Genomic DNA, 13978 nt, shown 5'->3' with positions numbered 1-13978 from the left:
AACTGCAAGGGCTTTGAGTGGATCAGAGACCTGATCGCAAAAACCTTTCGTTGTTGTTTCATGCGCGGTTTTCTTCCTGGAAGTGTTCATTTGATCTAAAATAAATACAAATTCTGGGCAAGTGCCTGCATCTTTTTAAAAATACATACAGTAAGGGGTGACCTGGGGAAAGCTGGAACTGAAGTGAGCTTCGTGAGCTGCGGTCTGTTTCCTCTGCTTCCTGTGTCCCGGAGATCGTGCTGTGTTAAAGCCAGGTGTGTGGCTGTGTCTCCCAGATTGGCAGCACGCTGTTCTTCAGCTGCAGGAAGGGCTACCTGCTCCAGGGCTCCATCACCCGCACCTGCCTGCCCAACCTCACCTGGAGCGGGATCCAGCCAGAGTGCACAGGTGAGAGTGCACCAGAGCCGGGCACTGGACATGGGATCACTGTACATGTTTTATTTCCCTTCCTCCTTTTTCTTTTTGTCATTAAGATGAACATTGAGTCCTGTCCAATATATTGTTTTTAATTCAATAAACAAACATTCATCACTTGAATCATTAGTAAGGATATCTAATGCAGGAAACAACCTTTTAAAAACATTTCTGATGTACTGTATACCACTGTACTTTCACATACTGTATCTACTGTAGTGCACTGCTAGCACTACAGCAAGCACAGCTGTGCTGCAGCCTCACGCTGGGTATGATAGAGTAACAATGTGTGTTATGGTGTGTGCAATCACTGTGAATTTGTGAATGTGAGACTTCACCACTCTAAGGCTCTCTGTACTGTAAGTTCACCTGTGTCATTTTCTAACTGCAACTGTCTGACCTGCTCTCCATGTAATTGTGTGCCTCGGTGACTTCATGGCTGCAAAATGTTCTCTTTTTTGCCAAGAAATATGTGCTAAACAGCTGCACAATATTCTGAAGCTGTGAAGGTGTGAATGTGCAATGCTATGACTCTACAGTTTTGTGACTGTGTAACTGTGAAGTTCTCTGTTGTTGAGTGTGTGCTGTAGTGCAACTCTAATGAGCTCAGGACTCAGACTTGAGCATGCGTGTGTAGCTCAGGATCTTTGTTGGTGTGTCACGCAGCCCACCACTGTAGCCAACCAGAGCTGCCAGCGAGGGCTGACGTCAGCGCTATCGAGCTGCCGTCCCTGGGGTACACCCTTCTCTACTCCTGCCAGCCTGGCTTCTACTTGACGGGGGGGTCAGAACACAGGACCTGTCGGGCCGATGGCAGCTGGACTGGAAAGCCCCCTGTCTGTTCAGGTGAGTCCCAGGTGTCCCGCTCCTCCAGTAGAGCCTCCATTTCAACGCCTTCATAGACAGCATAGCATGTCCCCCAGAAACAAGGGAGCTGACCTGCTCCCAGCTCAGGCTGGTCCATTTCCTGTGATGGTTTGTGAAGACCCTACATCAGAGTTTGCATATACAAACTCATTATATCACATATCTGTTGACCTGCACAATCACAATGTTTGTAAAGAAGACACTCTGGTTGTAAGCAGATTTTAAGAAAAGGTTATTTGAGGAAAGACATATGCCAGGAACTGTGTCAGGTCCTGCTTATTTTTACTGCCTGACCTTAGACCCAATTGACCTAGAGTCCCCCTGTCAGTTTTTAATCACATGCCCTTGAAAAACCATGTTTTTGCTCTTAAGATGCCCCATCATCTTATAAGCCTGCATTTAAAAAAAAAATTGAATCAGTGTAGATTCAGTAACTTTAACAAGATTTTAGGAAATTAAAACAGGTGACAGTAATGCCTGACAATGCACAACATTGTTAACATGGAAGAAAACCGTAGGAATATGCAACTCACATACGCAGAACTACAGTACATTGAAATATTCTGCAGCTGCTTCTCAAAATAAATTCTAAAACATGGGGGGGAGGGAGCTGTGCACAGCAAAACTGAGGAAACTCTGCATAGACGTAAGCATTAAGTACACCTGTGGGAGACCTTTTGGAGATACATTGTCACCGCCATGATATAAAAGCTAATAAAATCTACCTCCTGTGTGCGTGCAAGCCTGTCTAAACAACTGTAGAGGATAATATTGGAGCAGTGCCCTTTTAAGAAATGGCAATGGCCGATTAATCAATGGATTAACTTGTCGGCATATACTGTAAGAAGGTTTGTCATTATGAAGGATTCCACATCATCTGCAGCTGGGATAAAACAAATCCACAAGGAGTCTCCTGGATTTTATGTTCTAATTGTGGCTTTATTTCCCTTTGTTTAGCTGATACCAGACCCAGTGGGAACAACATTGGAACAGTACAAGAAGTGCCCAATGCCAGACTTCCAGGTATATAATTGCAATAGTTTTTATCACGGTCTGCTTCTTCAAACGCTGACAAAACTTTGAGATAAGTGACACATTTTTTAACATTTAAAAGCTAAGAATCAGCAAATCTGCCATTTGCAAAAACACTTTGTGTACAGTTTAGAGTACAATGCAAGATGGTTTTTTTTATATACTATTGGGCATTTTCTTGCTACAACATTCCAGATGTTTTGCTGTCCAGAACTAAAAACAAGACAAGTCCCAACTGTAACCGACCAGCTGTAGAAAGAGAAACACTAATAAGAGGTTTAAAATAAAAAAAGCCAACAGCTTCAGCATTCCTGATGTTAAGTGCAATAGAGCTGCAGCAGACAGGGAGCTAGAGGCTCAGCCCCCGGGTGTTTGAAGTCTGCAATGGCTCTTTTGTTTACTGTGTTATATACTGTTTATGAAACTACAAGCAGGGTAAGCCTCTGGTTATTGGTCTCATCCTGTCACCCGCCTGATTCCTCTTGTCTCCCTGGCTCAGTCCCAGGAGACGTCTTTGCTAAGAACTCCCTGTGGAAGGGCTCCTATGAGTACCTGGGGAAGAAGCAACCGGCCATGTTGAGTATCACCAGCTTTGAGCACCACAACAACCGTGTCAACGCCACCCTCATCGACCACAGCGGCGTGGAGCTCAAGCTGGCCGGTATGGGGATTTGCGAGGGGCCTTCATGATGCCCTTGACAGATTCCATCATCCCATTTTTTTTCTCATTGATTTTGTGTTCAGTGTTCATGAATTGTGGGGTAAGAGTATGGAAAACGATAGGAAAATGTTCAATCCCAATCTATAATCCCAGGCACCCACAGCATGCAAACTGTTTGTAGACAATGTGAAATGAACCTTTTCGGACCCAAGAGCAATTTAAAAGTATCAGAATTGAGACTGGGTTCCTAAGCTGCATGTTTCTGGGTGTTATGTCTTAAGCTCTACAGTCTTGATTTTTAAAAAACAAATATGTTTGAAATTTTCGTTTACAACATGGTTATTCAGTCTAGGTCCCTTAGTGGCTATAGGTCTTTCTAAGTCTCTTTTAATGTCTTTGCTTATTCCATACATATAACCAATGGCTTAACAATAGCTTAAATTGATCATCACCCAAATGAATATTTTAATGGCTGGTAGGCTAATCTAACATTCTGTTATGTAATCAAGCCCATTACTGCAAAACAACAGACATGGTCAATCTCTGATATCCCTGCCCCGTTGTACTCCAGGGCACACTGAACATACTTTCCTTTGACTTTCCAGGCACCTACAAGAAGGAAGAGGCCCACTTGCTTTTGCAGGTGTATCAGATCCGAGGCCCAGTGGAGATATTTGTCAACAAGTTCAAGAGTGAGAACTGGGCTTTGGATGGTCATGTGAGTAAACCTTGTAAAGAAAGCCATTTCAGACACCAGGCTTCTGGCATACTGTACTTCTGACCTCCACAAATTACAGGTGCATCTCTTAGAAATGTTTTATCATGGCAAAGTGGCACACAGTTATGCCAACCTAGTGGCATGCAAGTACTGTGCTATGCATAATGGTTAGCTACATTTTCATATATTTGTTTGACGTTCTCTTTGATTTCCTGCTTTATACTTGCTTTTTCTTTGGGCTATACCATACTAAACTCTCAGAGTTTTGCTTTAGAATGTGCTGTGCACTCGCTATGCATATTTAAGGTGCCTTTGCAAAGTGTTAGTCAAAGTGACAGGATCATGAACACTGTGAAAAGGCACTGAATAATAGAGCAATCAAATAGACACCCCCGTATGTGGAAATGGAAGTAGAATTGGATGTAGAAGTTGGTGGGTGCGATTTAAATAAGACATTTTCCAAAGTCTCTCAAGACTTGGTGGGTCTGTTGAATCATAGTTTTCCTCACATCTTTATTAAGATTGTCCTTTCAGACTGAAATTGTAGATATCAGAGTTACCTGTATTAACGTATTTAATTAAAATGTCACATTACACCATGGGTGCTTTTTTTTAATTTTCTAAAGTGCCAGAAGTCTGTTATTGGTAGCAATCACTGACAAAGACAGCACATTGTTGGAATTGAAATATATTCCCCTGTTAAAAAAGGTATTTTCTACCATCAAACAATGTTGCGTTCCTGTGTATCTTCAGGTGTCCTCCATGGCTTCAAGCAATTCGTTTGTGTACCAGGGGTTTGTCCGAGGAAAAGGGTTTGGACAGTTTGGACTCCAGAGACTGGGTGAGTCTTTATTGACACATTACTGGCTAAGATTAGCAGCGTTATACTGTATTTTGAGTTTATATGTTTGAAAAGATGGACTGAGACATCATAGGATAGTTCTTTCCCCTGTAGTGCTCTGATTCACAGCCCCAGTTTATTACAAGTACTGCTCTTGACTTCCACCCCAGACTGAAAAGGATGTTCATACTATACGGTCGATGTGCTGGTAGACCAGAAATAGTGTGGAGCAGTGGTGAAGGCTTTGAACTTATAACTCGAAAATGGTGGGATCAAATCCCCAGTTCTCAATGCTATTCTCCTTTTTAGTCATGGTACTTCACTCAGATTAGTACAATGCCCAGCTGTATAAATGGGGGCAAATGTACAGTAAAAAACTTTTGGTGGAAATCATCATCTGAAGTTATATAACACACAGTAGTTCAAGGGTGGCATGGTGGCACAGTGGTTAGCATTGCTGACTAGCAGTGATGGAGCTCTGTGTTCAGTTTGGAAGCTGGAAGCTATCTGCATGGAGCTTGCACTATATGCTCCCCACATGCTGGTTTCTCCACAAGTGGATTTCCTTCTGGTGCTCTGGTCTCCTCCCACAGTACAGAGACATACTGGCAGGTGAATTGGCTTGTGGGGAAACTGGCCCAGGTGTGCTGTGTGTTTGTGTCTGTCTACCCTGTGATGGACTGGCGTCCCTACCTGGGCGTATCCCGCCATGCACCTGTTGCTTGTCAGGACAGGCTCCAAGTTCCCCGCAGCCCTGAATTGGATGAAAAGATGATAAAACGGATGGACAACAGTTAAACTTTAAATCCGCACCAGTGATTACTAATAGCCTGAAGTACCCCCTTTGTCAAGATATTCTGTTCAACTAACGTTGCTGGTTAACTTTTAAGAGACTTTGTTTTCGGAGTCCACCCAGGTGTTCGCACCAACAAGCTATGAGTTGCCGGGCCTCTGAGGAGAGAGTTTGTCGTGTTTTCATCAGAGCGGAACAGATGTTATTTTGCGGAGGTATTTGATGACTTTGCCTCTGGAGGTGAAATTGCGCCGTCTCTCATCTGTCAGTCTCAAACAGGTCTGAGAAGGAGACGAGCCAACCTCCACCAGACAAGTTCATTCACAGAGAGAGAGAGCGAGAGGGACGAACGGAGAGAGTGACAATCCTGTGAACAGATGCAGCTTTTGCTTGTATAAGAGCATAGCATGCAGATAGCAGGCAGACATACTGTAAAGCTAGCCCTAGTAAAGAAAGACATTTTCTTTATGGATATTAAGTCAGAAATATTTAAATGGCTTGTCATGCATGCATCCAAGAATACAACTTTCTAACAATGATGATGATAATCCATGAGAAGGCATTGAATAATACAGTAGATCGATCTCGACAGACTCCCCACATGTGGATGTGGAATTAGATATACAGTAGAATACTTCTACTAGCAATTAGAACAAGAAGAAGAAGAACTAAAGACAACAATACTGGTCCCTGCGATATTCTGACTATTGTGTGTTATCCTGGTTTCTTGCTTTTTCTGTCTCTGAGATGACTAAATGTTTAAAATGCACTAAAAATATCACAGAAAATTAAGCAATGTTGCTCTGTTTCAGGTTCCTTCAGATGTGCCAAATCTAATAATGACAATATACCGTAGCCTTTCACTGGATTCCAATCTTATAATATTTGCTGGAGAACCTGTATGAGTTTCATATGCTGTTCATTGCTAATGAAATATAAACCGAGAAGCTCTTTTTGTGTTCTTATTCTTTCTATTGTTATGGCATCTTGATTCTCCTAGCAGCAGATAATTAAATTGGCTTGTTTGGCTCCCTTATATATCTCTGAGATTAGTGAATCTCTGCTCTGAGACTGGGCATCAACAGGTTTGACTTGAAAGAGCCTGTCTCAATGATACAGTTGGTAAAAAATGGGGCAACAGGTGGCGTGGTTTTTAATTCAAAACCATTTTGTCAAATCTGCCTTAATAAAGTAGACTCGGTTTTTCTTAATGACAGCCGTGGATCTGGTAATCCAGAAACCTGAAACAGATTGTGCAAATGACAGGTTTATTAACAGGCAGGGGGTTGGATGAAATGCCTGATGGCAGTTTTATGTTCTAGCGTTCTGGTCTTGGCTAATTTAATTCATTAGATGTTGAAGCCTTGACTTTGTTTTCAGGATTTTTGGCATTGTTTTCTGTGCAGGTGCACAGTCTCTGTTTTATGAAAAATTTGGAACTGAGAATCTCTGGAAAATTGGATTACTCTTTGTAAAGCCTTGAAATTAATATCCGTGATTTAAAAGAAAAACAAGCAATAATTATGTTAAACAGTAAGAAGTAGAAAGCCCTTTAACTTAGGTTTTACTCAAGTTGAGTCAAAGTTTAACAGTTTCTTACAGAAGAGAAACAGACACCCCTATTACTCATCAAGTCCAAAAAGGGCCCAGAGGTCTCTTTTAATATTCAGATGCTTAAGACCATTTTAAAAAGTTAAACAGCATTTTTAAAAACTTAAATTGTTCAAAATTAGTTTCTGAAGGTACTGTAGCTGAGAATTCAAGCAAAACGAAAACATTAAGATTCAGTCCTCAAGTCTGCAATGCCAATTCCAGCTGTATTAAAGTTTTCTTTCTTTGTTTCTCAGTTTTTTATAGTAGTTCCACCAACCCCTTGGTCCTGTCTTGCAGATACTAACCTGCTGGAGAAGGAACGGGAGACCACAGGTTACAACTTCGCGTCCAACAGCAGCTCTGTGGCAGCAGCCATCCTTGTGCCTTTCATTGCCATGATCATAGCTGGCTTCGCCCTGTATCTCTACAAACACAGGTTGGGCTTCAGCAGCTTCGAGCCGGGTGTCCTCAACTCGTGCTAACTCTTGCAATAAGATCTGCTAGTTTTCAAATACCAGTATGTCATATTTCAACAGAAAAAATGAAAAAATATGCAGCAATTTATGAACACCCTGTTTTTCACCTTTACAAAAAGATCTTTGCGACAACGAGAAAGCATCATCCTCAAAGCATGACTTCCTACAGCACAGGTCCTCAGTGCATCTGCATTCTTAGAATTTCTACACATTTCATCGTCTGTTTACAGTATCTTGTTAACTAAAGTTTTACAGTAAATTGTGTAATTAACTCTCGTTATTTATTAATTCTTTTTACTTTGATGATTCAGTGGTCAGATTGGGAAAAACAAGTATTGCCGAATGATTAGCTAAACCTTGGCGAATGAATCAGAAAGTTTAACAGTGGTAGGAATTTTAGTTTTGGTTGATAATTTTTCACCTTACAAACATGTTTTGAGGAATGCATTGCATTTGTAAATCTTGGCGTGTGTGTTTTGTAAGCATATACAATGACACCTTCCAGTTCCTGATTTTAATGATAAGTTTACAATTATTGGCCTGTGCAGGAAATTAGATATTTGATATATTTGTCACCAGAGTTCTAAATTCCATTAAGAAAGTGGATTTGATTTGGGTTTGTCACAGTGTTGTCCACACTCGCTGGAAATGACCTTCACAATTCTTTCTATTGTTGGTCCACAGGAGGAGACCCAAAGTCCCATTCAATGGCTATGCTGGTCATGAAAACACCAATGGCAGAGCCACCTTTGAGAACCCCATGTATGACCGCAACATTCAGCCCACTGACATCATGACCAACGAGACTGAGTTTGCTGTCAGCACAGTGTGCACAGCAGTATAGCGCTCACCCACCTCCCAGGTTAGAGTGCATTTTATAGCATGAGCTGGGGTGGTCCAGTGGTTGAGGTCAAGTAGTAGGAGGCTCAGGGTTCAAACCCTGGCTCTGTCACTAGTAAATTACTAAATGCTGAATAAATGACTAAACCTCCTTCTGCTCTGTCCTATGAATTAGGCACAACAATGTGGTTCTCCATTCAGCAAATACTGATGTTATTGTTCATCCCTTTGTTGTTGCACAATCTTATAGAGAGATGTGTATTCTAAATGACTTCTTTATTCTTATTCATTTTGGCCAACTGAGACCGAGAGCTGCAAAACCTGGTACTGAGGTTTTAAAGGTGGGAAATTCATTTTCAGACATTTCAGGTATCTGAAGGCACCCAATACTGCCAATCACAAAACTAAAACAGTATTGTGAATTTCTCCTTAGATTGAAATGGCTGTAAAGAGAGGCTAATCTGCTTAATTAATGGTTTCTTTTGAACTTTCAAACAGTCCTGGAGCATATGTTTTTTTCTGTAGTATGGTAAATACTGTTTTTTTTTTATTTCTGTTCTGAGATAATCAGAGAAGAGAGATTTAGAAGAGAACATTAAAGTGTTTTCATGTGTTTTTTTTTTAAATGTCCTGCATGCTCACGGCTGCCAGTCGAAAGCTAGCCAGGCAGCCCTCCCCCTCCTCGCAGGAGGAAGAGAAGCGGCAGAGTACAGATTAGGGAGCTATAAAACTGAAAGTGAGTTTATCCCCTTTGGTTTGCCAGGGGATAGAGCAATGGAGGAAGTGCTGACTCAGGGTGGAGGGGATTGTGGCAAGCCGTCGAGTTTCTACTACAGATTTAATAACGTTTCCCAAAGATTTACTGAAGGGGATCTGAACATAAGCTTTAGAAAACGAACTCTGCTGAAAGTAACTTGTAATTGGATTTTTTCCCTTATTTTATTTCCTTACTAATGTTTTTCTCTCGGCTTTCCTTTTTATCTTACTTCCCTCCTTCCCCATCACCTTCCTTGCCTTTCCCTCCTGATCTCGAAGCATATGTCTGAAGGGCACAGACAACTTTGCTTGATACAGCCATGTGTGATAATTGAACCGTGCATTCCCAGGAAATAAACTCACTGCTAATGCTTTCTGTTTTTTAGTGTTTTTTATTCATGGCAATTGTTCATTTTTCTCAGAATCCTTATCTCACCATTGATCATATTGATCTAATAAATAAAGCCTGGTACAGTATTCTTCAAATAACTTACTAGTTAGGGTCCATACTGGCTGGGTTGCAAGGGACATGAGGAAACATAGTTTCTCTCATATAAACTGGATCTTTAAAGCCACTTTTTCCAAGGCCAGTCCTTAGGGTTTGGATGGTTTAAACAGACAAATAAACACTGCCAGACCAGACTGCTGTCCTCAAGAATCAGCACTGCGGCTAACTACCTTTAGCATTAATTGGTCCTAATTTGAAATTTTCTCATTTCACTCCCCACAGAAATCCAGAAGGAATGGATGTCCTGTCATGTCACACGTCTTCATCCAGTAAGTGTCCCAGAGCTCTCTGCACCCAACCTTGAGGGTGTGAGAACCCCACCAGTGGAGACATCTGCTTCTTTATCCCTGTCCGGATGAGGATGATGAGAATGGAAAATGGAACCCAGGGAGAATGGAAACGGCAGCAAGTGACATAGTTATCTTGTCAGACATCACAGCTGAACTCCAATGTGTTGCAAGGAGCCGCTCTGTTATTTCTATTTATTTTTTAGTTGGGTCCTTTGGCACTTGAAAAGTTGCTTCTGCAAAACTCAGTTTCTAGAAAACCAAGCCAGGGGCCTTCTTCAGTACTTTAGCAAAGCTTCCCTGCTTGTAAGACATACTGGTGGACCTACTGTATACTAGTGGATCAACCAAACCTGACAGCATGAACACGCCTGGAGATGAGAATGATTAAGGGAGAGGGCAGGGGCAGGCTCCTGTGTTAACCCAGCCTTCATATGACAGAAGAGAGTCCATTTCAGCTCATGGCATCCTGAAACATGTTCCTTGGTATTCCTCTTGAGAGGTAGAGCTTTCTGATCTTTGGCCTCTGTGGGTCAGTAAACATTTGCTCTCCCCTGTTTTCAGATTCTCTGAGTTCTTGCCTGCAGTAATCATCCCTTCCTCAAGACACAATGTTGGCAAACACAAGACAAGGGACTGGAGATAAGTAGCACTGTGGATACTATTTTGGTTCTTAATGGAGGATTTTATTTCAATGTACTGAGAATGCACAGCAAAGAGAGGCTTGCGTACCTATGGCAGCTCACAGGGCAAAGCCAAACAAGACTTATGTAAACGTTCAGCAAGACAGACATCTGTGTATTTGTACGTGTGTGTACAGAAGGAATAGTTTTCCGGAACCAAAAGACTAACAACAGAGTAACTCACTTCCGAATCTATGAAGAAAAGTGGAATATTGTAAAGCAAGATGCTGACATTTCCACCTCTTAGTCGAATATTAGCATCCACCTCCTTTTTTTTCTAAGTCTCTGCATTAAATATTAACAGGGGAGAGGCACGAGAATGTCTTTCTGAAGGTGAGGGTGGTACACAGTGCTATGTGGTAGTGTCTGCAGCTGGCACCATGGAAGAGCAGAGCGTACGCAACTTGTCTGGACAAGAGAATCAGACAGTTGTTAATGTTCTCACAACTCAGTAATGGGTTCAGATGCAGGTTATAAGAAGAGTCAGTTTTTTTCACTGATAAAATTTTAAAGAGCTGGCTCAAGTCTTCTCAAAGCTAATGGAATCTGTAGGCGGCAAAGACATGAATTTTTGCTGTTGTGGGGTGGAGGACGCTCAAAGCTGGTGGGAGCATCCTAAAAATATTCCTTCAAGGCTGTTGTTAGCTTATTTAAAAAAGAAATTGGAGTTTAAAACTATGGAAAGGAGACCTCTGGCCCCTTTAATGGGTGCAAGCTTATGGAACCATTACCACTACATTCAGCCTTCAAGACTCTTGTGCATGGAGCATTTTCTCTGTGAGGATTATAGTGCAAATACCCTGAATGAACAGGAGGCAGATCACTGCCTTTCCGTCTTGCCATCTCATCTTAATTGAATGAGTACAGAACGGTATGTCTGTTCTACAGGGACCTAGAGTATTGAGCCTGTCCTGGTCCTTTGACTACAGTATCCAAAGTCCTACTCAGTCACAGGTAGACAAATGAGTACAGATTTGCTGTATGAAACCCGATGCTGTTTCACACTCTCCATCTTGCCGTGCGTGCAATGAGCTGTCAGTCCTGCTGCATTAAAAAGATGCCCTTTCTTTTTTCTCCTCCTTTCCTGCAAGGGTCGCTGACATGAGGCGGTGACATGCACCGTAATGCAGCTGACTCTGCGACAGAAGGGGAGAGTGAAAAAAAAACGTGGCATCTGCTTCTCCTGTCCCACACGCTCTTCTGCTGCAAGCGCTACCGCTCAATTTATCACGCCTTCCCCCGGCCGCACCAGCCAGGCAAGGTCGTTCTGACTTTGTCAAAACTGCTCCGGCAGCCTGACGACTTTTACCAGGTTTCCACCCAGAAATTGTCATCTTCTATCAGCTGGAGAGTCACTTGTCTGGAGTGGGTTTCTCAGAGCAGCAGGAGGCTGGCTCGTAATTACAACCGCTAAACGATCTTCTCCAGCTTGCCTTTTAAGTAACACAGAAGAATGAGGAAAAAAAAGATCGAGGGTAGGCTTTTCAGACTGGTGGCAGCAGGAGAGATCGTGAAGCGGCAATTACTGTGGTTGAATTCAATAGGAAATAATTAAGCAGATTACACATAATTGCGTCTCTGTTGACATCTCTGGCTGTCAAAATAATGTAAACTTTTGCTCTCATTCTTGTTTTGTCCCCGGTTCCATTGCGCGCCTTCAAGTCAGGGGGATAAAAGAGTACACTGGTGAACTCTGCAGCTGAGGAGATGTCACAATCGATTACTTTGGCTGAACAGAAAACAAAACAATGCCTAAAGTGAAGTGACTGCCAAGAATACAGTGTGATGCCGAGAATCAAACTGTGTTTAAAGCAAAAGTCTCAGTATCTGTGCCTCCTTACTCTTACTCTTATCGAGGTGGTAGTGCTGTGAAAAGATCAAAGTTGGAGCTTATGTGATACGTTATAACACATTAGTGTGAGTTTGAAGTAGTTCAGGTGGGTAGCTGCATCAGGATGCGTAGTCTGCAAAGGAACAAGTAATAGGTTTATTCCATGCTGAAAAGAGAAGAGAGAAAACACGTTTCGGCTGTGAAGCCTTCATCAGGTGTGAGCACCTTAGTGTTAGTTTGCCAGGTTTACAACATGGAGTACTTTTGATGTCTGCACTGTTTCTGGCCCTGTTAACGGCATGAAAATAATTTGCATTAGACTTTCACCTACTGTAAGACCAGGAATTCTGAGCTATGAGCTCAAGAAGATTCAGAGATCAAAGTTTCCTATGCCAAGTTGGAAATAACCACTGACCTTCAAAGAATGTAGGATGTGGGTCGTCGGGAGATAATGTGGATTGTTTTAGGGAAAAAAAGAATAAAGCAATCTATTTCCATTTTATAGAATAACTTTTAATGAAAGAACAAGGAAATTCCAGGCTGCCAAAATTACCATTTGTCATCACTGTGAGCAGATTTGCCCGGTGACAATAATTAGAGCACGTTTATATCAGGTTTCACTTTTACACAAATTATATCCTTAATATAAAGTTACAAAATTACAATGATAAAAGATAAATGACTACATATTTGTAAATGGCTTGGTCAGTAGGAAATGTGTGTGATGTGTGAAGTGTTAAGAGAGCACAGGACTCTCGCCCTGGACCCAGCAATGCTGGTTTCCATTAAACAGCTGGGTGGACTGGAGCAAATGGAGGTTAAGTACCTCTCTGAAAGTACAGCAGCAGGGTCTTAAACCCATGGCACACCAGTCCAGATGTACCTACTATGCTACCCTGTAAATGATTATATATACAGTACAGTATAACTGACTATCAAAATAGGGAGCATAGCACATAGATCTACTGCTTCATCCCAGTAATGTTTCATTGCAGCACATACAGGTAGTGTAAAAGAGAAACCCTTTCCTGGGGGGTGGTGTGAGCATGATGGTATTTAGAAGAAGAACATGTCCTCTTTTGTTTCTGCATATCCACTTGTCCTACAGCACATGCTCAGATAATCTAAGGGACAGCACAAAGTGCCCATCAGCTATGCCATTAAAGCTGAAACTGCCCTGGATTGTGAAAAAGTAGATCCACTGTAATGGCAACTACTGTAGGATGAAAAAACATTTTTTTTTACGTGACAGTACTAATCCTGGGGATGTTTATCATACGTTCCAACATCTCCACCTGCTTTTTGTACAGTGAATGTTTAGTGTGAGTACCATGTCTTTTACTGGAGCCTCAGCATATCTCATGCCACTGTTCCAGACGTTTGTTCTACAGCCAGCTATGAATAGCTTCTACATTACTTCTTACAAAATGAGGGAGTTTTGAAGCAAATCTCTGTATTGTGCTTCCGATCTGTTTTACATTGTCACAGTGTTTCGGTAATTGCTTCTGCGGTTTTATTAGTTTTAAATCCATTGCTTATCTCCCCCGTCTGAATTTAATAATACTCCGAATGTGTTGGAATAGTGAGAACAAAAGAAAAGGAAAAGCACAGACTATTTATATTTCCCTGGAGATTTTTCAGGCAAGGTAGGTGGTAGAGACATTATCTTAAACCAGCT

General features: G+C 41.8%; 1 protein-coding gene across 1 annotated transcript in view; it reads left to right on the top strand.

Annotated features, from left to right (window-relative positions):
• The window catches only part of csmd2 (CUB and Sushi multiple domains 2), a 266444-nt gene extending 258205 nt beyond the window's left edge, over positions 1-8239 (top strand). Inside the window, exons 63-71 of the mRNA XM_088932853.1 lie at positions 276-387; positions 1081-1260; positions 2239-2304; positions 2813-2974; positions 3580-3692; positions 4446-4533; positions 5682-5695; positions 7237-7355; positions 8080-8239. Of these exons, the coding sequence (XP_088788979.1) occupies positions 276-387; positions 1081-1260; positions 2239-2304; positions 2813-2974; positions 3580-3692; positions 4446-4533; positions 5682-5695; positions 7237-7355; positions 8080-8239 (1014 nt within the window). The remainder of the gene's footprint in view (positions 1-275; positions 388-1080; positions 1261-2238; positions 2305-2812; positions 2975-3579; positions 3693-4445; positions 4534-5681; positions 5696-7236; positions 7356-8079) is intronic.
• The last annotated feature ends 5739 nt before the right edge of the window (positions 8240-13978 follow it).

This window comes from Atractosteus spatula, chromosome 14 (assembly GCF_055471065.1).
Source record: "Atractosteus spatula isolate fAtrSpa1 chromosome 14, fAtrSpa1.hap1, whole genome shotgun sequence".
NCBI lineage: Eukaryota > Metazoa > Chordata > Actinopteri > Semionotiformes > Lepisosteidae > Atractosteus > Atractosteus spatula.
Note: the sequence above shows the minus strand (reverse complement) of the source record. Positions and strands in the feature narration are given on the sequence as shown.